Below are 26,980 nucleotides of genomic sequence, written 5' to 3' on the forward strand. Positions count from 1 at the left end.
GTTATTCCCATGTTGTTGAAATAGAAACTTTGTTGATTCTTGAAGGATATTACGAACAAATAAATAAAGATTTCTAAAAGTTAAAAGAGAGAAGACATTCTCTTAGAAAAACTTATTTTGTATTAGTTATTTGATTCGCAGAGCTCTTTAAGGGTAACGGAAATGAATGGTCGAAAAAATCTTTGACTTAGAGAACGAAACGAAAACAAAAATTGATATTGCGAGTGTTGATCATTTGATTCGTAGAAGAATTCTTGCAGTTTGATGTGAATGGGTGATTTAAAAAATCCTGAATTAAAAGAATGACCATACAATAAACAATGATTTTATATTAATTAATTATTTGATCAATAAATGAATTTAAAAAAAACAGAGAGAATGGATGGTTAAACAAATATTTGGCTTAAGGAGTGAAGAGAAGATAGAAATTCGTTTTATCTCTCTTAATTATTGAATTCGTAAAAGAATGCTTGAAAATCAGGAGAATGGATGGTTCACGAAGTACTTGACTTAAAGAATGATACAAGAAGAAAATTGATTTTATATAGGTTAGTTGATTTATATGCTGGTTTATAGGTTGGTCTATGGATTGGAAGTAGACTGTAGTCTACTTCGTTATTAATATCGCGTGCAAGAGTACGTGGGAAGCTTCCTGTGATCTTAATTACTCTTTCGATTAAGTAAATACTGTTATATCAATCGTCATTGATTGCATAGACGCGTTCTACTAACATCCGCAGAACCTTCCAGTAAGTTTCAATCGTTGTTTTCGAAATATTAACGCGAATTATCGAGTCTACGCAAAACTTGCGGTTTTCAAAGACTCATTGTCAGATAAATCCTGTACACTCCGTTTTAATTGGGAGACCACGTTAGACATCAGGAATTTGCAATTGACGTAAGATATATTTTCTCTCCATATCGAAAAGAGGAAGCAAACAGTGGTGTACTAAGAAACGTGATTCATTCTATCTCATCCGGGATTTCAACTTTCCCGAACTTTGCTTCCAAGAAAAAGAGAAGAAGAAGCAAACGAAATATACAAAATTTCCTTATATAATGTTAGACCAACTTACTACGACAAAATAGCTTATAGCGACAGACGAATGCTCGTAAAAATGCGACGGATGCATTCCCCTTGCTAACACGTGTCAGGACGAGAATAAAACTTTTATTAACGAAACAAAAATATTTTACTGAAATAAAGTAGAAGCAGGGGAAGGAATTTAGTATTTTTTGTTTTCTAATTAACACTAGCACTACGTGAAAAAGAATTACGCAAACAGCCATTGCAGGCTCCTTTCTATATCCACGCCTTGTAATTGCGATATTTATGTAATTACGCTTGTGTAGTACGATCATCCTGAATATTCATTTTTATATATGTACTTCTTAATCCTTTAGTACTACGATCGATCAGTCACGCGATAAAATGTTTAATACATTGACATGGCAATTAAGTAGTAGTAATAACACATAGTACTTTACTGTATCTAGGTTAAGTAGATTAAATTACTATGTAAGTAGTGGGTAAGTGTCGTATGCAATTATATGACTACAGTGTTGCAACGAAGATGACACACAGACAACAACGAGTGATTTTAAACCAATTTTAAATAGCTGCCCATAGAATCTTAAAGCTAGAACTACCAGAATGGTGATCTGACAAAGTGATCAGTTCGTTATTTTTCATAGAAATTTTATAAATTTACAACAATACGTTTTCTGGAATTTTTGTCAAAATATATGAGTAAAAATCTGTTTTTCTTCTTGGATTATATATTTTTTCGTACATCTTTCATCTTAATTTCTTTGTTCGTTTAAAAATTTAGTCTAATCAAAGATTTAATTGGAATTTGTAACCGCACATAAAACTAACATTACCAGAAATCGAAGAGAAATATGAGCGGAAAGAAATTAATTCCTAAGTGTGAAATTTGTCCAACTAACAATAAAAGAAAATTCTAATAAGGTTTTCTCATGAGACATGTAATAGGACGCGACAAGCCTCTTTATCTCCCTTGAAGGAAGAGAACTGCTTACAAAGAAACTATGAGGGGAAAAAAGAGGAACCGTACGGCACATGACGCAACACACAAGCTTTGCTGGAGTGTTTTGACAAATGACGAACAGAGTTCTCGGGAAGAAGAGTGCACATGTCTTCGGTCCGCATCTCGAGGAACTCGCCAGAGGGTCTACCCTCTCATGGCATATGCGAATTGTGTGTCAGGAGGATCGTAAAAATCCGAGAACAGCCGGGGACCGAGGATTTTTCGATGAATTTTCACACGAGAAGGACCCAGCTATCGGCTCGTCCCCGTTCAATTAAGTTTCAACGCCGGAAACATGTGAACCTACTTTACGCTTTTAAAGTCATGCCTTATTCGGCTGAAAACCGGCGAGAAAAACCGCTTTGCAGCTTTCGATCGGCGATCCTCGATTAACTGAAACTCCATCGAGCCGCGTTCTTTCCCCACTTTCGAAAATTGTCCGGTGTATTTTGTTCGAAGCGATTAGAGGATTAAATTTTTTGGGCGAATAGAGCAATCGAGGAAATACTTGAAAATTTCAAACATTTATTTTATGATCATAAAGGACAATTTTCTAGTAGAGCTTTTAGAATATCGACACAATAAACTTTACTAATAATACATATTTGTAAAAGTAACCATTTAAAGTAATTTTTTTTTGATAATTTAGAGTAATCTGATGGTTAAGAGAAAGAAATTGAGGTTCGTGGAATAAGAGAACTCTATTCAATAGAATAATACCTATACTAAATATTTAACTTGTGGATTGTAATATAGTCTTTAGAGAAATAATTTCGTTCAAGAAAAATAAAATTATAATATTTGTATAGATAATCCTCTGACTGGAGAATTTCGAATAAAAGAGACTTTCCATACTTTCAAACATCAATTATAGAAACATTTCTAATATCTCCTATGAATCATCAAATGTCTATCTAGTTTGATACTTGAACTATTTCCTAATTTATTCTGATTAGCATGGCGCCGAACAGACAGCTTCTGACGACAATAAATTAACGAGAAATTTATATCATTCAATCCGGCACAGGCAAATATGCATTGATGCATTATGTTCTTACTTGATGGACCATAACATCACTTATGAAAGCAGAAGCAACTCGGCTCGAAGGAAATGCGAAGGCAAGGTCGAAAAACCTGCGAAAAAAGTGGACAAATGCGACGTGCGGCCTCGTAATTATGTCACAATTGTACGCGGCGCGCGTATGTGGCGTAACACTCGGATAAGCGGAGTAATGAGACCGATAAAAATGTGTAGTCCTTGTATTTTCAAAGTTTTTACGAGTTTCGTCGCTAATACAATACATCGTCACATAATTGCCTGATGAGAGGATCTAGTCTAGTCTAGTCTAGGTCTCGAAGTTATCGCCAAATTCAAAATCGAAATATAAAGTTAATTCACTTACTCACTTACTTCAAGAATGATAATTCATTTGAACCACACTACATAATATTAATTAATATTCGACCAGCATAAACTCTAATGTGTCCTAACTATGAACATTCCATGAAATATTCCAAGACAAAACGAAGAATATCAATACAATAATATTTACCCACCAACTACGTGCATCTGGTGGACCTCATTTCCTATATAATAATATTTGATCATTGTAAACTCTAATCTGTCTTACGTCCTAACAATAAATTTCAAAGTCCTCCGTTTATACTCCAAGGAGAAACGAGGAAATTAAATATAACAATATTTATCCACCAACTATATGCACCTGATGGCCGTCATTTCCAACGATAATAATTAATATCCGATCACTAGAAACTCTAGTGTATCCTAACTATGGATAATAAATTTCGAAGTTCTTCATTTATGCTTCAAGGAAAAATGAAGAAAATAAATATAATAATATTTGCCCACTAACCACGTGCTCCTGATGACCGTCATTCCCGCTGAAGATCGGCCGGACCCACGGCTTGGATACCGGAAAACCCCTCTCGACACTGGTATGAGAGCCGAAGGAACGACAACGCGCACCACCTCCGCGGACGGGAGTCGGCCACTGACTGAACGTGACTCTGATTCTCTGGAACCGGGAGGAGGCTGCGTCGACCGGTCAGGGACCACGAGCCTGCGGCCTTCTGACACTCAAGTCACCGTCAATTTCTCCCCCTTCGTTCTTTCTCTCGTTCCCTCACTCCTCTTTCTTTTTCTCTTTCACCGAGCTGTTGCGTTTCGTTTACACTTTTCTTTTTTCCTCGATAAACAGACGATCCCTTTTACACTGATCAACGGAATTTGATTCTTTAGAAAACCGTCTGTGTGCTTGGTTACTTTCTTGCATGCTTTCTATTTGTCTCTGGTATCGAGATTCAAAGGTGTAATTCGAAGTAATGGTAGTTTCATTGGTGAAGTTTGGGATCGGCATCTTTTTGGAGATTACGGCGCAATAGATGATCCCAGACGTAATTGAATATACTTTGCACCGGTGTTTCTGTTTGAGGATTTTGTTAGTCCGTTTTTGCTAATCGTTCGCTAAATATGCTCACGAAATGGAGGAGATACGAGAGGTTCTAACAGATGGTTCGAACGCTATTTCATTTGCACGTTGCACTTTGGAAAGTTTCTGTTTCGTATAGACGAAAATTTTACTATTTTTAAATATGCTAACAAGCCAGTCGTAGTGTTTAAATCAATCGAAGGGCCCAACGAAAAAGCGTGCAAGCGTATTTTTTCGTTTTTCTCCTAAAAGCATATTAAGTACGAAACATATACAATACATAGGTAACACTTATAATAATGTATAGGATTTATTCAGAAGTATTCAAACGTTTATAAGTACGTATAACGATATGTTTTATATATAACGATAACAACTTTATTTATAATTTTTTCAAATGAAAGATTTTATCGCTTGTACAACATTTGCTTTTGACCTCTGCAATATTAATAGAAAATTTCGATGAACATCAGTCTATTTAGTTAATATATTTCATGCAATTTCTAAGAACCTAGTCCCAACCAACTAACACGTTCTTCACACGAAACACCATTAATATTCATTCCTCATAGCAAACTATTAGATTGACGACGACAAAATTCGCATACTATGTTGATAGCTATCAACAATACCAATGATCTATGTTTATATAACATTTTTTGTTTGGTTATATTCATAAAATATACTCATAAAATATAGCTATTACACTTTTGGACAGTTTATATATACCATGAATTTTCGATATTTTACGTCAATACTTTCAAATCGTAAAACAAGAATATCGCCAATTTCTATACTGAAAATTCTCGATAATAACCGATAATACCATTGATATCTTTCTATTTCTCCCACATACGTGTTAAATATGACAAGCTGTAGAAAATAAAGCAACACGGTTGTGACCCAGTGTGGAATGGTTCAAGGGCAAGTGGACAGGAAGAGCAATGGATTCTGGAAATTCATTCAGCCGCTCATTCACTCTACTTGCGGACGTCTTAATGAAAAGTGAACCGGCGATTTACGAGCGATCGTTCGATGCGAATGTAGAAACGACCGATGAATAATGGAACGCGTGCTTCTTGGATAGCCCCTTAATAGTAACCAGCGACACGATTCCATCATGATGGGATACTCGAGCGACAGAAGAACAGAGATAGGCAAAGTCGATGACGGGGAGTAGCGAGACAGTTAATTAAATTTAACGGGGAGGTTATCACGTCACCAACGATCGTTTCTATGTAGGTATCATGGACTAACTTTTCGCGATTCTAGCTGGATTCTATTCTCGATCGTCGAACGAGAGAAGCGTACGACGTGTCTCACGCTTGAAAGAAGCTCGAAACGACAAGAAAGTTTTAACGACAAGATTTAATAGCTATGGGACAGGCGGTAAATCGTTTTAACAACCTATGTGCACAGAACCAATTGTTCTTCCACCGTTCCTTTCCCAGTTTCTACCCCGTTTTCTTTTTCCAACCCGGTTATTTCCAGTTTTCCTCGACGCCCGAGATGTTCTACTACCGTAAACGATTCGATTTTGATGCTTGAGAAACAACTACCTTAATCGCGCTGCATTTTATTCCCTCATCATGAAATTTATCCGGTATTTGAAAAGAAATCATGGATCTTTCGTAATGATTTTTCGATTTTTAATAACTCCGGAAATTAGGTTAATGCATTATTTTTTTTTTTTTTTTAGTCAATTTATAGTATCGAATCCTATTCTCTCAGACTGTTCCTATGGTTATGAAAGACAATTCCAAGGATTTCTTTTTCGATGCTGGTTTTTCTTTCGAATCTAAATATTTAGGTCCTACGATTTTATTATATATTTTATTTGTACTAATTAATGTATTTATAACATTGTAATAATCTATTTTTTCAAACCTGTATGGTATACTCCTGCAAACTACCTATTATTCTAATATATTTTTCAATGTGAATTACCATATCCACGTTTTCCAATAATCTTATATACATATGTAGTTTTTTGTCGCGCTCAATACATAATACCTTAACCATAACATTTACTGGGGACACTAGCGAACGAAACGTCTGGTGTAAAACCCTTCTTCACTAAAATAGTCCCAAAATTATCAAATCGTTCAAATTCAAGTTTCCACTGTAACACAAATACATACACTCTCTCACCACCGATCGATCAATCATGCAAAACACGAAGCAAGATACAAGCCCCTCGACCATCGAACGTTCCGTTCGCCAGAATCTCGAGACGAATATTCACGGAAGAGAAAAACGACGTAAGTCGATCCATTAGGACTAACCGTGTGCTTCGACGGCGCATCGTGGCGGATGACAGTTCCCCGTCCAGCGGGAATCCTTCGACAAGAAGCCTCCTCCTCTCTTATCCGGTTAATTCACGTTAAGACCGGCACCAAGTGAAATCCTTGCGAAAGGACGCGCGCGTGGAACTCACGAGAGAAAACTGACCGAAAGAAGCGCGGTACACGAACAGAGTACCGACCCCCGATACCGAGCTGCTCTCTCGGTTCAAGTCAAGAAGGAAAGAGAAAGAGCAGAACGTACGAAGAGAAAGAGAGAGAGAGTTACGAGAGACGCATGGAGAGAGGAAGGCAGATAGAAGGTTGGCGGCAGAAATGGTCGTAGAAGGGGCGGGAGGGACGAGAAACAGCGACAGGGTGGAGGACCAAAAGAGAAGAGAATAGTTGGAGGGTGGGAGAGAGGGCCTGGTGGGGACTTCTTACTCATTCATACTCAAACGCCCCCGCAAAATTGCAAGTACCGTAAAGACGGTGCTTCTTCTCCACGCTCGAACTGCCAGCTATACGCTGCTTGATTAACGAATTCGATGCACTCGGTTTGATCTTGCTCGAAAGATTGGATGGCGAAAGTTTCGGACGAATGCGGTGATTCATGAATAGAAGATTTTCGTTCGGGTTTCTTGGATGTTTTTCTATGAATTGAATTTTCAACCGGTTTGAAAATGAAAGCCTTGATAAGTAAGGGTAACCGATGTTTGAGAGATTTTTGTTTATGGTGTATTTGGGTACGATTTTAATTTCTGGTTAGAACACTTCTGGAGATTTATGAGTATTTTGCATGAATGAGTACATGAATGAACTGATCGGTATAAATGCAACTGAGTTACACGTCGTGTTATAATAACATTGTAATAAAGAGGTTAAATAAACGATATAAAGTTTAGCGATAAGATAGAGCGATTTGTCTTTAGATCGTGCTATCAGTTGCGTTATAGATTAAATATAAAAATTAAATGAAAATATCGAATAATGTACATAAATAATGTATTGTTCTAGAATTATGTATATTTCGATCTTTGTGTATCCTATTTAATATTTACTTGTTTTGGAAAATCAATAACATAGTGACGTAAAATATTCGATTGTCGCTTCAGGATTTTAATCTTCAATTAATCAAATTACAAACGTTGTCATGAGACTGACATAATCTGACAACCAGAGAAAATGAATCAACTCTTGGATAATATAATTTTTTTTGTATAAGTGACATATTTGATACCATAATTACATCTGGAAGAAATAAAATGGATTTATCTAAAATTTGTAATTATCGAAATTTCTCGTTAAAATGTGACCTGGATAGAATAAAATTTTACCTGACTCAATATAGATGCAATCAGAAAGTGATCCTAAGTTTTTCACCTGTACGTTATACTAACGATATATGGCAATATTACTCTTACCCCAATCGCCATCCTACGGGCTTCCTGTATATTTTCCGTGGTAACGGACAACGAGGTCACCCTTAAGCCGCAAATAGTTCACGCAAAGTAATCAAACAAGTTGTTACGATGTTGCAAAAAAAGGAAAACGTTAGCGTAACGTAATTAGAAGCGTGCCTCTTGTCGGTGCTATCGGGCGTGAATCTCATTTCGACTCGGACGCGACGTCGCGCGAAATTCGACGGACGCGATTAGCGGACGAACGTTAACGTCCGTTTGTTAATTAATGCGCGTGGTATGGTCGCACGAACAATACGCTCGTCGAACCCGCCAATTCAATTTCGACAAGCTGGATTAACGCGTCAGGATGAATCGGCGCCGGCGCTCGATCACGGCGTCAACACGTGCCTTTTATTAATCACCCTCCGATTTTGTTAATTATCCCCTATTACCGAATCTCCGCGATCGAAATAATCGGGGTAACATCGATCACACCTACGCCACTCTGCATGGGCTTAAGACGAAATGGGCTCGCGATTGATATCAATTTTTTTATATTTATGACATAAATTTATAATTAATTCCTCTTTGGAAATTATAAAAAAATTTATTGATATTTTATTCTAGTTTACCACGTGTGTAACCAAGATCAGGAAACAAGCCGCTTTTCAATTTCAAAGCACATTATTTCTGCTGTGTATATCTGATTGTGTATCAGGTTCAAGGATATACATATCCTTTAAGCCTAAACGTGTATAAGTTTTGAGCTAATGATATCGATATGGACGAGAGTGATTGAAGCGCGAAGTTTAGATTACAGCGCTAATATAATGAGTAAAATTATGTATTTGTTTTTAGTGATAATATTTGTGAATGATTAACATTTATTGACAGTTATCCGTATCTCGATGTCGATATTTGTAATCATCGATACAGTTTAATCGTTACTGCGAAAGATTTATATTTCGAAACTGTAAAAGAAGGATGGAGTTATGCGAATGTTGTTGACAATTATATGATAATATTTGCCGTTGGTTATCGACATTAATGAAATTGATTTGGCGTATATTTTACTTTTTGTATTATTATATTTTTATCGATATTCCACTCTTTAATTTTATTTTGTTCTGTACTGTGAATACGTATTATACACGTGTGATATTAAATATATTGTAAATATTGTTACAGATTAGTACTTATTTAAATATTATGCATTTTTACAATCGCATTCTGTACCTCCTCTTTCATTTAAGAGATTAATTCTAACATAAAAAACAAAAGAAATATAAACTTGAAAAACAAATCTCGTTACTTCTCGGAAGCTATCACCGCTTATCAATATTTGCCGACAATTATTGACTTTGTTCAATGTCTGTCGACGATTTCAAGATGAATTCAATCTAATATGATTTAAAGTTCCAATATTAAAACACAAAAACATATAAAACATCAATGATACTTTATACATGGAAACACTGATAATTTCCAATAAAAATATGTAATAAAGAAAATACAATAGAAACCTAATTATTTTTTCTACAAGTCCATTCTCCGATGCTATCCGATCACTGATCGAAGATCGATAACGTTTACATTTCCACCGTTGTAAACGCGAATCTCTTTGCCAGACGCCACCTGTTATACCATTCGCGAAATTACGAGATTGAGATTATTAGCGATTCAACCGTCGAAAATTCGCTATATGCCGCGGTTTGACCCCTCCCTAACCGATCCCTCATTGACGAATTGACCCCGATGACAAATCGCGTCGCACGTGTGACTAACTGATAGCGGCGCGAGCTTCTGTAATCCCCGCGATCCTAAAGCCACTGGTGGCCGATTAGCGAACGCGATTGCGTTCAGTTAATTAGTGCGTACAGATTGTCAGCCTGCAGTCAGGATTTCCTCTCTCTATTCCAAATCTCCTGGTTCTATTGATTTTCCTGCAACTCTACATATTCGTATTTTTATCAACGACGATAGAAACGAAAATTAAGATTAACGGTTCCGGCTTCAAATTTCTAATTTGCTAGTCGTGATTTTTGAAGGAACAACAATGTTTTCTGAATAGCTATTTTCAATTACTGTTTGTATAGAAAATTTGATCACGGAAATATTCAAGCAAAGTAATTATCTAGTTCTATGTGATAAAAATCGTATTATAATGGTTTGTCGCCGTACGCAAACATTCCATATTATGCTTTTAAATATATTATTTGTAATATTGCTTCAGTTTAATTACTTTTCCAATAGTAGTCCACAGTTGAGTATATATTAAATTAAAATTGTATTTTGATAAATCGAATTTAGATGTGTTCCCTATTGAAAACACGTTTTAGCCAGTTCTGCGGGTTATTCTATTATAGGAAGGAATAGCGACTTGAAGAAGATTGAGAAATATAGACGAATTTAACCTGACTTCAAAAAAAAAGATCGGTCGAAAGTATTGTTAAAATTAGACGGCGATGATGGAAAATTTGTTAATAATATATCGTCGTAACTTTATTCGCATTAGTTATTCATAGTGAAATTATGTATTTTGAAGAAACTAAAAACATTTTCAGTAGAGCAGAATTGTTTTTTCAATAAATAATCTTTTTGTGCAACATAAAACTGTAAATATACAGACTCTTACGCTCTTTGATGGAAAATATGTAGAACAAGAAACATATACTTAATCGGTCTTAAATATGAATTAAATACGAATTTTAAATTCTATTCAATTTATTAAACATATTTCCAGTGATCTTTTCGAAAAATTTCTTGGAAACAGGGTAATGCGTCAAATGTTGCGTCACATTTCATAAATAACATTTGGCAGGCGAAAAGTTACAAGACCAATTGCGTTTCGTGTATGTAGCGTAATCATGTTTAAAAGTCAAGGTGCTTGGTAAACTATTAACACTACGTTGGATGATCATTTCTCTGCGGCATATCTCCTCCGTCGTGGTTCGAGGAGCGCGTGTTTAGAAACGGCTTGTCGTACGGTATAAATTGTATATACACATCGTAAGAGAAATTGGTCGTGTTCAAATAAATAAACATCCGTCTGAAAATGGGAGCGCTAAACAAACGATGATCTTGATCGTAAAATTCGCGGGGGCGGTGGCAGCATCGCTATTTATTTAAATAGTGGATATTTTTGTAAAAGTTCTCTCGCGCAATTCTCAACTTGCTTGTAATTTCAATTTCTTTTTTTTCTACTCCGCAAACTAATTTTCCTAACCCTTCCACGAAATTGTAACTTTTGTTATTTCCACTTCCGCAATGTTATATAATTCTACAATTCGTTGTACGTAAATATGGTAGGTTAATAAATTCTAAAATTTACGTAATTTACGAACGAAATCAATTATTCCTTGCGAAGTTTATCTCTCTATTGGTGTAATCTTAGTTTCAATCCGGATCATAATGATCGGATAATTGGAATATCGGTAAATTCAAATTGTACGGTTACGTATTACCTAAAATATCACGGCGATGATTCCTTCGTTTTCGTTATTTTTACTATTTCCAAAAGGTATCTATCCGAAGATATTCTAAATCGAGCTGTTTCGTCGGTTATCGCTCTGTTAGGTCACTTTTTCCGATGGCAGGACACGTGTCCTGTTACACAGCACTAGGGATGGGCGTCAAAGGAAGCAGCTAGTGACCTCGAGAAGCAACGTTTCTATTTAGGGCAGACGATAGACGATAAACCGTGCTCCAGGATGCAGCCTGATAGAAAGCGGCGCGTGCGATTTAATTTCATTAAGATAGATGGTCATTCATATGCGCGACATAATTCATTCTCGCGTCTCTCACTGTACTGCGCCATTAACTTGTTCATTGTTGATTGGATTTTGATTATCTCCGATGTTATATACTCACTATTAAATCATTTTCGTATAAAATTTATATCTATATAGTAAAACTTCTAATTTGTGATTTACATGAATTATTACAAAAGATTTTGTTTTAATTTCATAACGTATATTTAATTTATTACTCGCATTCAGGTCGACATCGTATACGTAAATCATAAAAAATGCATTGCATTCTACGTCAGAAATATAAAACCATATTTTCTGCGTGTAATTTAAATCGAGTCTATCATCTATTTTCTATCTAAATATATTTCTATCTAAATACATCTATTTTCCACTACTCAGCCATCAGAAATCAGATTGTTTAAATCCCAGCTTAATTTCAGGTGAAGTAACTTCAGTCGCATAAACACAAAGTTCAATAACGTAAATCTGACAATACATATTTCTAGCCAAAACGTAACTCATTTTGATACAAATGAATATGTTCACGATGAATCTCCATTGTGAATAACCTCATTATTTCCAGAAACAGGTATCAGCGAAAAATCAGCGGAGTAACATTTATCTGCAGGTTTAATTAATTTCATTCTGATTAACAACGTTTTCGGTTCGTTAATATAATTGGGTCATTAGATAACGCTTTCGAAACTGTAGCCGCGAGTAACCTAAAGCGTCCGTGGAGCGGATGAACGACACTGATTATACGCTGAAAATAAACGAAGGCGACAGAAAAAAAGAGAGAATCGCCATTGTCTGACACGGCGATATACGCGTGTTACAAAACGATGACATCAAACGTATAAAACGGTTACGTTTTAGTGTACGATAAAAATTAGAAACATTTCGCGTAGTTTGCATCGAAAACAAGAGTAGAATCGTATAGAAATGCGTTGGCGGAGAAAATAAATCGACGTTTAAGATGGCGTACAGCTATAACATCGAAGAAGTACCGCCCGACGATGTTCCCTGCGTGGAACATGATATACGGCGTGCTAAAAAGTTTCTTCAAAAACACAGTCCAGAGTCAGGTGATAGCTTGTGAGTTCATGAATTTGAAATGCGACATGGTCCACCGAATTTAATCGGTGGATCGGTGAATCGTTGAACGTAGAAAATTTGAAAAAAGAAAGAAGAACCTCTTGTGGGATAAATTGATTAAAGTTAAAAGAAAATTGGGATGTGTATCTAGGTATAGAATGACTATCGAATATCGAAATTCCTGAGAAAGAAAAGTTTGAAGCGTGTTAGGAATTGTAATTGATTATATTTCAAAGTGACAGTTATGATCAGGATATTCTTATTTCTCAAAAGAATGTATGAGAAGGTTAGTTTGATATAAAAGGCTGACAGCGTACCAAACTTTTGAACGTATATATATCATTGGTCACTATATCATTGTATATTTGGAATTATACTCGTTGTAAACAGAAACTAAATGTACAGACATCTCTTAGCATCCCTTATGAAGTTAGAATTTAATAATAATTACATATCAGCTTCTTAGGAATAGCGAGACGCTTCGGAGAAATCTTATCGAGGTTATCAAATCAAAAATATTATCTTTGACTACTACTCGCTTTTGAATATAATCAACTATTTTAGTGGTCGATTTATTATTAATAAGTTTGCTTTACGATCTTCTGGAAACTACTTAAGGCAACTTCAACTAGTCATTGTTACCATATCATGTTACTATAGTATATGAAAAGATTGCACACAGACAATTTTTAATTAGTAATTCCCAATCTGCAAAAATTGCTAGTAAAGTTGAAATTTAAATTAACCTTTGTTAGACATATAATCTTCCTTTATTGAATCGATACCAAATCTGTACCATAAATGTGACTCGATATTATAATATAAAAGAAGTGTTTAATGAAATAAAGACTCGACTGTTTCATTGCTCAACCTATAATTAATTAATAGCGACGATCGGAATCGATCTCATTATCTCTACAAATACAAAGTATTGTAATAGTAAAAATTTCCTTAGATATTATTCTCGATTCCGAATGATTCTTAGGTACGATCACTTGACGGAAGTATTAGCGAAGATACTCGCCGAGAGGCCAAAGAACGCGGTGGATATTTTCGAGGAATTCAGCAGAAAAGTCAAGGAGGAGAGATTCAAGACTCAGTCCAATCATCTACGAGACGTATACGTTGCACCAGCGCAGTATGAGGATGCGAAAGAGATCATCAAGCTGTTCAAGGTACGGGCAGCAGGCAATTAACGATTAAACCGGGATCTTTGATTTAACTGTCGTATAAAATAATAACGTGAATCGTGAGGAAGTTGGTCGTTATTTAGACGGATACTTTGAGCGTCTTACTGCAATTCCAGAATGTTCAGAGTATCTACGAAGACAAGGGAGAAAAACTCGAGACAGAAGAGGAAGAGGAAGAAGGGGATACAAAGAATAAAATACCCAACATGTTGGATCTTCTATTCTATTTCGAACAGACTGGCGTGGGGTTGCCACGAGTACAAATGGTGTTGCTTAATTTGTCTATACGAAAACTCATGGCCGAGTCTCCTATAGAAAATGTCAGGTAAATACCGAGAAATTTTATTATCGTAAAAGAAATGTTCGAAAATTAATAAATTCGCGCGATAGATTTCGGATAAAAATCCTTAATAATTTAATTTCATGCGATATATTTTGGACAAAGATTCTGAATAAATTTTTAAACAATATTCTTAAATTAATAATTTTACATGATAGATTTTGGGGAAAAGTACTTGGGAGTCTAAAAAATTATTACGTGGTAGAAGCAGACTTGCAACCAGAGGAATTGAACAGAAGATTAGAGGTAAAAAAATGACTTGGAAACGAAACTTCCATTTTTCACAATGAAATAAATCCAAGTACTGTCTATCTTGATATTATTTGCTTGAATCATGAAACATTGTAAGCCAACACGATAGAGTAAATTCATTTTAGAAAGAGAAAGAGAGCAAAGCACTTTCTGAATATCGTCCACGCGTCTGCAGAGAATGGCGGAGGAGGAGAAACAGAGGCGTGAAGAGGAGCGAACCAGAGCGGAAGAAATGGCTATAGCAGAGAGAGAAGTTGCTGAAAACATGGAAAGAGAAGCGACGGAGGAAACTGAGGGAGTAGCTGAAGCAACGGAAGAAAAAGAACCGGAAGGTTTGAAGCTCGTCTTTCCGCCTCTACCTACTCATTCGTGGGTACCACCAACGGAAGTACCGTCGGAGAGAATCGGAACTGGTGCAAATACCAAGGTACACTTCACGAATATCTTTAATGTAGGAACAATAAAGACAGCAAAATTTTTTTACCGAAAAAAGAGATAGAAGTTAATTGTTACACGCGAATTAGATTGAGCTTTATTAAACTTGTGGAAATTGTAGTTCATGTGTTATTTTTTAAAAATAAAACGCTCTTCATGTATTCGTACAATTTTTACGCAAAATTACGACGTATCGTAAAAAGTTAGGAGCGCAACTTCCACAGAATTAAAAATGAAATTATCTAATATGAGTCATGGTTTCTGACTAACGATTAAACGTAACGATATCATTACGCAACATTGGAAAACATTACGAAAACATCGGCAGCATTCAAAGCGCAACGTTCGATCGAATTAATATGCGACGCAAAACACGGGGCGTGTTTTCCTGAGCGTGATCCCGGTGGTCGACTTTGTTCCAGGTGTATTTTGTATGCAACGAGCCCGGTTTGGACAAGTGGATCGAACTGCCACCGGTTACACCGCAGCAGATAGTAATTGCACGACAGATTGTTCGCTACTGTACAGGAAATTTGGAAACGCCGGTACGTGTTCATTTTCCACAGAGACAAAAAAATAAAATAAAAAAGAAAGAGAAAGGTGAAAAATATCAAAAATCGAACCACGATTATATTTCCGATTTATAGTTTCACACTTTCCCACCATTTCCTGGCACCGAAAAGAATTATCTCCGTGCACAAATAGCCAGGATTAGCGCGACCACCCAAGTTTCTCCGATTGGATTTTTCACTTTTGGCGCCGGAGACGAGGAGGAAGAGTTGATGGAGGAAGTGGAGGAAGGTATATAACGTTTCGTGTTTATCTGGAAGAAAATTCGAAGAAGAAGGATCAGTACTATAAATTATTCGCAACGCTCGTTACTGTTTTATATAAGACTCGTTTTATTAATCATAAAAGAGGAATTTTTCTACTTTATATAAATATAATATTCTTTAAATACCATTCATTGCATGTATAGGCGGAGAATTGTCAGAGAACGTACATTACGATCCTTTGCCTATTAAGGATTTAATAGACCCTTCCATGTCGAACTGGTGTCATCATGCACCGTATCTTTTGAAACAAGGCCGCGTCGTATGGTGGAATCCAAAGGCAGCACAAGAAGAAGTTAGTCTTTCTTATAATAATAACAACAGAAACACAAGTTTGTAAAGAATAAACGAAACTTCTAAAACGATCAAATGTACTTCGTTATGATCGAAACAAAAGAATCTTACCGAAAAAGTTTAGATAAAATTAATCGAGAATAAAAATTTTATTTTTAAAATGAATATTGCACCGATCTAACATTGGAAGCGGAAAGATTAACTTGAAAAAAGGACAATATTTATTTAGTACTACTCTATATAAATGAGAGAGAATGTAATCTACTTAGCATATATCTATGTAGAAAATATCTACATAGAAAATATCTATTATGGACTACTCATCATGAAATTAGGAAATTGGAGAGGAAGAGGAAGTGGGTGAAGAAGAGGAGGAGGAGACAAGAGCTGGACCCGAGGCAGAGGTTGGTCCACCACTTTTGACACCACTATCGGAAGACGCTATCGTGGATTCGATAATACCGTGGAGAGTCTTGCAATCTTCTCACGTCCAACTTGACCAGGCAGTTGCGTTAATTAGATCAAATATTTGGCCTGGCGCATTCGCGTTCGCCTGTGGAAGGTGCGTGCACTCTAGCCCCTACTCAATAATGATTTTCCATTAAGCAGACGTATCTTTGATATTTATGTCGCCGACGAATATAAATTCCCCTTGGGATATCGAAGAAACAGCACGCCAAGCTTGGCCACGAGGGGTACGGTTTTATCATGGGGCGAATCAACCGGGAAAAGAGGAATTATGGCGCGTTAAAGGAAAATTAATGCGCGAGAAATTACGCTAATGTTACTTTAATGATGTCTCTCCACAGGCGTTTCGCTAACGTGTACATCGGCTGGGGTCACAAATACATCACGTACAATTACAGTCCACCGTCCATGCCACCTGTGCAAGATCAGTACATAATCGGTCCCGAGATTATGGAAATCCAAGATCCCACCTTTGAACAAGAAGAAGCTTACAGAATTTCCCAGATGCCACCTCCGCCAGTTATGCCGATGGGTAAAATCAATGAAATTAATAGTATAATTGGGTTGAGAAGATTTTATTTTTCTCGCGTTATGCAAAAAAGTAATTATTCTTGCAGGAGAGGAAGAGGAAGAAGGAGTTGAAGAAGAAGAGGAAGAAGAAGAAGAGGAAGATTAAGAAGATGAGCAATCTGGATAACTACGTTACCAGTAAGGTTTGAATCTAAAGGGATCTAGATTTACTGGTAAAACAGACGAAATCGACTGTTGGTACCCTTATAATTGACTTATCTTGAGAAAGAGAATAAGATTTCTTACTATTCAAATCAATCTATGTAAGAAAATAATATTCTAATGTTGAACACTTCATGTGAATACTGCATATGAAAAACCATGATACTATATATTATATATATTATAATTAAGTTTAGTATTTAAAAATTAATTGAAAAGATACATGATCTTTAAAAGTTTATATCTATCAAAAAATGTTTGGAAAATGTTTGAATATAAGTATTAAAAACTATAACTATGGTGATTTGTATATTTTAGTGATGTACAGCATTTTTTAAGAATTAAAATTAAAGTAAAAGACATTTCTTATAGATCATTTTCAATCGGTAAGATAGGAATTCCTTCCTAGGGAATTTTGTTTCCTAAACGTTTAATTCGAATTACTGTAACACGTGCTGCATATATATATGTATATATATATTGTTCTATATCATATCATAACCTCTAAACCACGAATTTCCCGCCAAGTATAATTAAACAACATATGCTTTTTAATTGTAAGAAGCGGACATGTCTGAAGAAACGCCGGAAGGTGAATTTAGATTACGACCAATGAATTGTGAATTAAACCAACTTTCAATGCCTGATGGATCGGCAATGCTAATGCAAGGTAGGTTAGCCTTAATTATCACTAACATTATTTATTAATAACATTTTATATATTTTAGGAAATACTGCTGTAGTTGCTGGAATATATGGACCGATAGAAGCAAAACCACAAAAAATGATTTATGATAAAGCATCAGTTGAAGTATCATACAGTCCTATCAAAGGTCCAGCAAGTAAGTGAAACAAAACTTTTAATTATTGAATTAAAGCTGATTCAATTGCTCAACAACATAATGATATTAATACATTATTAATTTTTCAAGAGGTGGATGACAGAATGACAGAAATGTATATCAAAGAAACTTGTGAAGCTGCAATAATTGTTACTTTCCATCCAGCAACTGCTATATGCATTAATATACAAGAATTAGAAGATTCTGGTGGGGTATGATCTTTACATTCCTAGTATAAAATCACTTATACTATATATTAATAAATATGAATAAATTTTAGATATTAGCCTGTACAATAAATGCAGCATGCTTGGCACTTATTAATGCTGGTATTCCAATGAAATTTACTATTGCAGCAGTGAATTGTATGATACAGGAAGGCACTGAAAATATTGTATTAGATCCTGATACTACTCAATTACAGGTATTTAAAGGAATACTTATATACTTTAAGGGAAAAATTGAGATATTTAACGAATTATCTATCCATTTTAGGAAGCTAGAGCAGAATTTACATTTGCATTTGATAGTATGAAAAAAGATGTTATATGTTGTAATACTGTTGGTAGTTTTACGGAGACAGAATTTTTGGAAGCAATGGAAAAATGTAAACAAGTTAGTCAATATGTATTTGATTTCTATAGAAATCTTGTAAAAAAGTATGCAAATGTGATATAATATATATATATTGTTTGCAAAACATGTTTTAAATACTTCTGTCAGGATCAAGCAATTTACCATTACCATCTTTTTATCACATGCGAAAAAATCGATTTAATGATCTATTAAGTCAATTAAAAATGAGTATTTTGATTTTATCTCAATCTTAATCAAAATGATATAAATTTTGTCAAATATCAACTTTAAATATAAGAAAACAAAAAAAATTACTTGTTTATTTATTTATTATTTATTTAGGGAAAAATTATAAGGAAATAAATTCTGGTAACTAATAATCAAAAAGTTCTAAAAACAATCGCGATATCTCATTATTCGTAACACTAAAACAAACACAACTATCATTTCATTACATTAAATTTGTCGGGTCTCTTCTAAATTTAGTCCCGAAAATCTCTAATTGCAAAAAAAAAAAAAAAGGAAAAAAAGGAACCATGGTTAACCATTGTTTTACATACCTACGTGCAAACAATTATAATGCCCATACATAATTATAAAATCACAAGTTCGTTTTGAAATCCATCTTGTGACCACGACCGTGATAATGAATTTGATTAATCGGTAAGCGGAACTAGAGACAAGTTGTATTTTCTACTCGTGCCAGTTTCATGGTCGATTTCTTAAATTTGAATTCCAGAGACTGTCTGATTTGTCCTGATCCTACCCATTTATAATTAACACTCACACCAGAAGGTATGCTACCTGTCTACCTAACACTAGATTTGGAAAAATGGCAAGAATCAAGTAAACCAATACAATCATCCTTCAGTTCTCAGACATACCATCCGGATGCGAAAAGCTTACACTAGAGAGAGGTTCCGAAACTTCTCCAACATTCAAGTTTGACATACAACTTTTACATTCTAATTAACGTAACATTTTCCTGAAATCAACTGACGGTGGCTAGCGACCATTGTTTTATTGGCGATTAACTCTATCCTGAATTGATAAATAAAGCATAAAATATTATTACTCGCAGGTAGAAGATTTACGTTATCTAACCAATCACCCGTGTCGATTCGGACTATTCGCCCTACGACATGATTGGGTGACTGGAAGAATAAAAGTTACATCCAACTCACCATTAGACGCGAAAGATTAATGTTATCTCTGTTCAGAAAAGATCGTCCCTCAAATATCGTATCCTATGGTGGAAATGGAGGTTATGCAAAATCTATAATAAAAAGTGATTGAACTCCATTAAATGCTCAAATTTGCTTGGATGTTATAAATTAATGGCTTAACTGTTATAAATTAATACCAAATCGTTGAATACGAGAAAGTACTTCATGTTATATTCACTTCTTCAGTACCTTGACTTTGTTTCAAATTTCACCAATTTTCATATTCGAATTGAGTATACAGTAGAATTACATTTATTTGAATTTATCGCGGGATGAATACGTAATTCATATAATTGAAGTTCATATGATAAAAGCGTACTTATTCTCCTTACTATTTATAATTTCTTCTTCATATGATAATAGTTCACGTTCAAAGAAGTAAATTTAATCACCAAATGTTTATTTCATTAAAATTTTGTATAAGTAAACGAAGCGCGTCAAACGAACTAACTACATTCGACATAATGTTATAAACTGTAGAGGGCGTAATAAAACCTCTAAATGGTCGGTGTTACAGAACATGTGGCGGAATTTCTCTGTGGATATAATATCACAGAATAAGAACTTTATTCTGACTAATTTTTAATGCTATATTTTTATAATACTTTTTATAATATTTTTTGTAATATTTTTATAATATTAATTATTAGTGTACATAAAATATTACAAGACTTTAACATCCTATTCCTACAAACTTTTATTTGAAATTAGCGTTTAGTTAAATACAGTAGCTGCAGATGGCTCCAATAATTTCTCTGTAAAGTGCTGCACTCTAGTTGTAGCTTTAGTAAAGAATTCTTATTCGCGGTTTGTGGTTTGTCACGTTTAAAGAAAATTTCGTTTTCGTCTTGTTGTCGTGTCATAAATCATAATTCAGTTTTTACTATACAACAAGCACAGTAAACAATCTAGTTAATCACTTTTCTGTTATCATTTTTTGCAATACAATTCCTTATTACGATGTACTTATTTCTATTTTCAGATCAGCGCTAGAATCAATTGGGAAGTACTTCTAACTGTCATACTTCAAATTCAATCAATTTCTGAGGAGATAGGTTCGTCTAATCAGTTTATTATTTAATTACATATAATTACATACCTGCATGATCTTTCTTATATCTCAAACGCATGCAATTGCATTAATATGTTCAGAGTTATGTTATCGCCTCACCAGACATTCTCGTGCAATATTTCCCTGTAATGCATAAATATCAAGAAGCAAATTCAAATCAACAGGTAGCTTCTCAACTTCCTCCGTCGCCCTAGCAATATAACTTTAAGTTTCGCGGTCATTTATCATCGCAGCCCATTAACTTACGCCATAACAATCGGCGTTTCTTAGATTGCAATTATAGTAAATTTTCGTGCAGCTTTAACGAACCGTGTATATGCTTCTCTAATAACAGCTACGACTTTTCGTTGCCATCTTGTCTACTGGATACAATGAATTATTATACAAGTGTTTCGTTACTTCCCTCTTCCATCGTGATAGCTTGAGTGTCGTGACGAATCGCTGACTCAGCTGTGTCAATCATTTCGGTTGCGTTAATTTCTCTGGTTGTTTTCAGAGGAACCGTGCAGTAGACGATTTAAGAGTATAGTATGCATAACCACATAGATACTTATAACCTATGCATATGTATATATACCAATCTGTAAAAAATAATGTATATATGTACCTATTTGTAAAATACCACGTTTGTGGAAATAATTCAAATGCAATATTATCATATTATCGCAGGAGTTTGACTTTTACATAATATTTCAAGTAATCGATCATATTCGCGCGATTTCGAAACAATGTAACAATGCATACAAATAGACTTCTCCGATAATCTTTGCATTACCATGCAAGAGTAGATATGCATCGGTTATGCATGTTGCTTCGTTAAAGCCAGTGTGGCGTGTAGCGAACGTGACATTGTGGAATAAATAAAGTTATATAATATGGTAGAATAAATGTGCATATCGATATCGTGTCCGGCGAATTTGCATCCGCGCACGTGGTACTACATTTCGACCTATCGCCGTAGCGCGGCGCTATTAAAAACGAATGGCAACCAATTACGCGGGAATGCAATTGCGACCATCTCCGTACGAAAACGATCGTTCTCTGCGATATTTCCCAGATCCGTTCTTCGACTTTGATAATTGCCAGTTGGCCAATTATCATTTGTAATTCCGTCAGAGGTCGAAGCAAACCTGCTCGGAAGTAACTATGTTACCGTGACTGAAATTCAGCCGTGCTTGTACGTTTGTTCTCCGTTTCTAAACTGGCAACAAACGGTTCCCTTAACGTACAGGATAATGAGGTCTATCCGCGATTCTGGTTATCGTTGCTGAGTATCTTAGACCTTTTCCAGAGAGGCAAAGAGTAACTAACTGACACGTAAAAAACCCTTACCAACGTCCTTGCTTGACGGTTTTCAACCTTGTCGGGAGTCTTCCTACGCGATTATCCGTGTCATCGACGAGCGATTGACTGTGCATGCTAGTCGCGTATGAGTGTATCGTATGTGTACTATGTAGCGTATCGTGCAACGTGGGTGACAGTGGAGAGAGTAATGCCTACGAAGAGATCTCGAAGAGAAAAGAGACAGCTAGCCTCGACGAAACGAGTAGAGTGAGAAGGGTAACGATGTGAAAGACGAAAGGAGAGGAATAAGGGGAGGAAAAGGGAGAGGAAGGGGGACGGAGAAACGCGTAGCATGAAATAAAAGGGGAGGGAGTGAACAGCTAAGGGGGGAGAGCAAAGTAGGGTGGGCGGCGACCGTTTCAAGCGGAGGAGTGCCGTAGGGGCCGATAGGAACGAAGACCGTTGAGTTTGAGGCGAGGTGAGTGAAGCGCGGGCGTCACGACGACGTCGGTATCGTGCCTGGCCTCCGCCAATCCGTCCCTCAGCGGCCATGTTGCTCGTATACCTGGGGCGGAGCGCCATGGTCTCTGTCTTTTTACGTTCTCCAAGCTTCTCTTCCGCTCGCTCGCTTGCTCTCCTCCTTCGCAACCAACGTCGCGTCCTCGTCTTCTTGTCGTTTCTGTTCTTCTCCTTCTTTCTTTCGTTCTTTCTTCATTCGTTTTGTTTCATTTTTCTTCCTTCGCCTCGCTCCCTCTATCTGGTACGCGTACCTTGTTCTTCTCGTTCGCGCTCGCGTTACACTTCTCGCAGTCGCGCTTCTTTGTAGCTCCTCTTTCTGCTCGGCCACCTTCTTCTTCTTCGGGGGTAGCCGATCGCGCACCTGTGTGACCGATGACGTAATACAGCTGGTATCTTGACCGCCAGCCGACCCTTTTCGCTTCGGTACAAGAACCGATCGTGTCACGGTAGCGTTGATCTTCGTGGTTTATGAACACTCCTTAGTTCATCAAGTCTTGGCGCTTTTTTGGTTCATTTAATTAGATATTCTATACAAACCGTTTAAAAATTGTACGTAGAATTATTATATACAGAATATTCTTAATCCTACGGAAATCTGATGCAATATTTCCGGGACAATTATTTATCTCATATTCTTGCCAGAATCGTTCATTTTCTATCATCATTTTTAAATGCTTCTCCTGCGTTCATTTTGTAACAGAATGATTTGGGACGTAATTGTGACGTAATAGAATCATAGAAAAGATCTTATAGGAAAAGATACAAAGTTGAGATATATGTATAAACTTAAGACTTTTTCAATTATTTCTGAATACGAAACGAATAATAGTTGCTATTTTACTATTAGTGTCATTTTCGTGTAGATATCATCCCTTTCAATGCGATTTTAGGTATCCATCTTCCAGTACATAAGTATGTCCTACTTAAAGTGGGGTGACTTGAATTCAGACAAATTTTAAATCAATTAACGTGTATAAACACAAGCTGGATATCAAGTTGTAAGAATTCATCTAACTTGACTAACCGAAACGAGGCTTAATTGAAGAACTGTATCCCTGAACAAGTGATCGGTTCGCGTGGAATCTTCCACGCGGTGGTTACTTAAACGCATCGACTCAATAGAATCTGTAAGATATACGAGACGGAGAAACGGGATCTGTGAAGTCGAAGTGAATTATTTCCAGCGTGGACATGAGCAATTATTAGGATGCACACGGCCACTCGAGTTTCCCTCCGCGTCGTTCCGTCTAGGCGGCGGCGTAGCGGTTGATTTACGCCGCGTTACTCGGCAACGTTTTCGCCTTGCAACTGGGAAATAACAGTTCCGTACTTAACATTTCGTTTTACGATTACGCGAATCGTATGTAATTGCTGGCTGCGAGCTCTGGCCGCCAGCGCGATTGTATTTCGCCTTCGAGACCGCGTCAACTGTCCTATAGATCTTCGCGCGGCGAAAGAGAGCCGGGATAATTGTGCGAACGCGGGTCCCGCCGGGAAACTCTGCAATTATTGGTATAGTATAGCGTTGCTCTCGCGCGGATGGAATTCCTTGGCTCGTTACGATCTTTCTTACAAATCAATTAGCCGAACATGAAGATATCACCGAGGAAATCGAGAACGATCACGTTTCGTTGCACGCTTTTCTTTGAGAATTCATCTTTTTAAGTTGTTTGCTCTGCCGGATATGTGTAGGACAGAAGGTAGCATACCAATTTCTAAATACTTTATATATGTAATACGTGAATATATTAAATGGTTATTTATTGTTAGTATATTAATTTAGACAGATTACTAAAATGGTTTTATTTCTTTATAGTAATAAATTATAAGTAAATAATATAATTGTTCAAGGTGTATAAAAATCATTAAATTTGTGATATATGCTGTGTTTTTATTGCATAGAAAATATATAACAACGAGTTTACAAATCGCTAGGATTTAAATATTGAAATATTTTGTTGTACCTATGTAACTATCTACTTATATTAAAAACATTTAAATTATTAGAAGTTAAATTTGATATGATTATTAACAATTCATCTTTATTCATTTTTAATTTTGCGATCAAATTCTGATCAAGAAATAATTCAGTAGACGTCTATTCCAGTGAGTATTTTATGAAGATGATTTGAAACGTAATTACGATATCATTTGGCTTAAAATTAACTTTTCTTAACGTTTATCAACTTCTTTCCACAAACAGAGATAGTATAATTAAATATTATTCGGTTGACGACAGCGCGATGCGACATCATTCGGATTCTTTTGGTGCATCGAGGCTTATGCTGGAGCCAAAGATAGTAAATTGACAATACTAAAAAATACGATACACAAACATAGTGCAATTTGTTCTACATTTTCTATTTATTCGTCTCGAGAGTAAAAACTTGGAAGAATATTTCAAATTCAATAAATATATGAGAGTTACATCGATATGGTAATTTCAAGTTGCATGAGTTCGGATAATTTGAGTAATCTGAACAAAACCTAGTGATAGGCACTTTTATACAGAACTATAAAATGGGGATAGAATTTTCACGTAGGTATAATCCGTAAATATTTTTCCATCATTTTATTCAAGTACCCATACCTGCTTACGTTAAAATCGTATTTAATCATTGTGAAGATCGCAGAACAGCATTCGAACGATCGTCCTACAATTCAACCGTCTTTTCCGGTGGAAAACGCGGCGTCCGGCATGCGGATCCCCGGTGTTTGCGTAACCCGACAAAATATACAGATCGAATTCGGAGTGATTTGTTTTCTTTGCCGTTAGAAATTTTGTTCGGCCGTCCTAGATGGCTACCGGGTGAAAATAAACATTTTTCCGGGCTTTTTTGCCGGTGCACACACGCACACGTTATTCGCGTAGCGTCGACGCGCGCGTCAAATAGTTGGAAACGGCCGAGCATTCATCTTCCAACTATTATCTCCAACATAACTCATCTGTTTTCCCCATCAGCCAAATTGCCGTTCTCTCTCGAAATCGACCAATCTCCTCCCTTTCATCCTGTTCTCTCTCTATTCTGTCAAACACTGCCCGCTTTTACATCGGTGACTTACGATTCGCGAAAAAGTATCAACCTGAAATCCCATTCAGTTTTGTGATTTACTGAAAAAGACAAATTTTCACCTACATGTATGTAGGTACAAAAATTCGAAAGTTGTTGCGGAAATCAAACCTATTCGGAGAAAAGTCTATCGTTATTTTTAACTGGCGATCAACGTAGTTTCAGTCTGAATAATTCTATGATCGTTAGATTTCGGATATTTATGTACAATCATATTGTTCATCTATTAAATATTATAACTAATATCATACTTTACTTTGGATATTTTATAGATCTTTTTTTAAATTTCCTATAAATGCCTAAGAATGCACAGTGCAATTATCATCCCTCAATTTTGTCAGGCTTCTAGCGTCTGCCCTAGGTATCTGGGACAGCGATTTAACGATATCGCGTTATTTCACGTTACTACTTGACTTTCTTCCATTGGGGCATCGAATTTCAGGGTTCTGGGGGTTCTAGAAGCCAGGACATCCCGCGGACGAGACCTAGCTATCCACGGGGGTCAGAAACGTAGAAAGATAGATAGATAGAGAGAGAAAGAGAGAGAGAGAGAGAGAGAGAGAGATCGTGCTCGATCCGTTCTCGGCGGGGATGCTCCGAATTCCGAAAACGAGACCGTGCTTCTCTCGTGGGCGGATCGTGGCCCATAAATACTTGCGGTGTAAACACGAGTCGCCGAATGTTTGGCCAGCCCGAGCTCGGCCAACCGTGCCACGGATTCGATCGTCTGATGTAAACCCTTTGGTTAAATAAACCGGCCGGCAGCGTACGAGCCACGTTTCGTACGCACACATCCAACGATCGTTGTCTGAC

General features: G+C 36.2%; 3 protein-coding genes and 1 long non-coding RNA gene across 12 annotated transcripts in view; 2 read left to right on the plus strand and 2 right to left on the minus strand.

Annotated features, from left to right (window-relative positions):
• Ppn (proteoglycan-like sulfated glycoprotein papilin) overlaps positions 1-6,925 on the minus strand; it is a 157,236-nt gene extending 150,311 nt beyond the window's left edge. For 8 of the 9 annotated variants that reach the window (XM_069126192.1, XM_069126197.1, XM_069126196.1 and 5 more), the window contains exon 1: positions 3,926-4,055. In XM_069126192.1, coding sequence (XP_068982293.1) covers positions 3,926-3,948 — 23 coding nt within the window. In that variant the 5' untranslated portion in view covers positions 3,949-4,055. Of the gene's footprint in view, positions 1-3,925; positions 4,056-6,786 lie in introns of those variants that run through there. The other variant, XM_069126191.1, reaches the window with a different exon arrangement.
• Positions 6,926-12,914: 5,989 nt separating this feature from the next.
• Positions 12,915-17,641, plus strand: Rsph4a (Radial spoke head protein 4a). Its single transcript, XM_069125610.1, has 11 exons — positions 12,915-13,033; positions 14,019-14,208; positions 14,340-14,548; positions 14,722-14,809; positions 14,991-15,242; positions 15,673-15,795; positions 15,898-16,051; positions 16,230-16,382; positions 16,723-16,939; positions 17,187-17,377; positions 17,463-17,641. Exons 1-11 carry the CDS (start codon positions 12,915-12,917, stop codon positions 17,519-17,521), a joined length of 1,755 nt encoding a protein of 584 aa, XP_068981711.1. The 3' UTR covers positions 17,522-17,641.
• A 399-nt stretch (positions 17,642-18,040) lies between these two features.
• On the plus strand, positions 18,041-19,317 carry Rrp46 (exosome complex component Rrp46). The gene is made up of 5 exons (XM_069125694.1): positions 18,041-18,247; positions 18,306-18,419; positions 18,510-18,631; positions 18,700-18,843; positions 18,915-19,317. Exons 1-5 carry the CDS (start codon positions 18,148-18,150, stop codon positions 19,095-19,097), a joined length of 663 nt encoding a protein of 220 aa, XP_068981795.1. The 5' UTR covers positions 18,041-18,147; the 3' UTR covers positions 19,098-19,317.
• A 569-nt stretch (positions 19,318-19,886) lies between these two features.
• Positions 19,887-20,676, minus strand: LOC138186140 (uncharacterized). The gene is made up of 2 exons (XR_011174819.1): positions 20,343-20,676; positions 19,887-20,271 (listed from the first exon to the last, which is right to left on the minus strand). It is a non-coding gene; the product is annotated as an uncharacterized LOC138186140 (long non-coding RNA).
• Between the last annotated feature and the right edge of the window lie 6,304 nt (positions 20,677-26,980).

Source organism: Bombus flavifrons, chromosome 13 (assembly GCF_040668555.2).
Source record: "Bombus flavifrons isolate JBK064 chromosome 13, iyBomFlav1_principal, whole genome shotgun sequence".
NCBI classification, from domain to species: Eukaryota; Metazoa; Arthropoda; class Insecta; order Hymenoptera; family Apidae; genus Bombus; species Bombus flavifrons.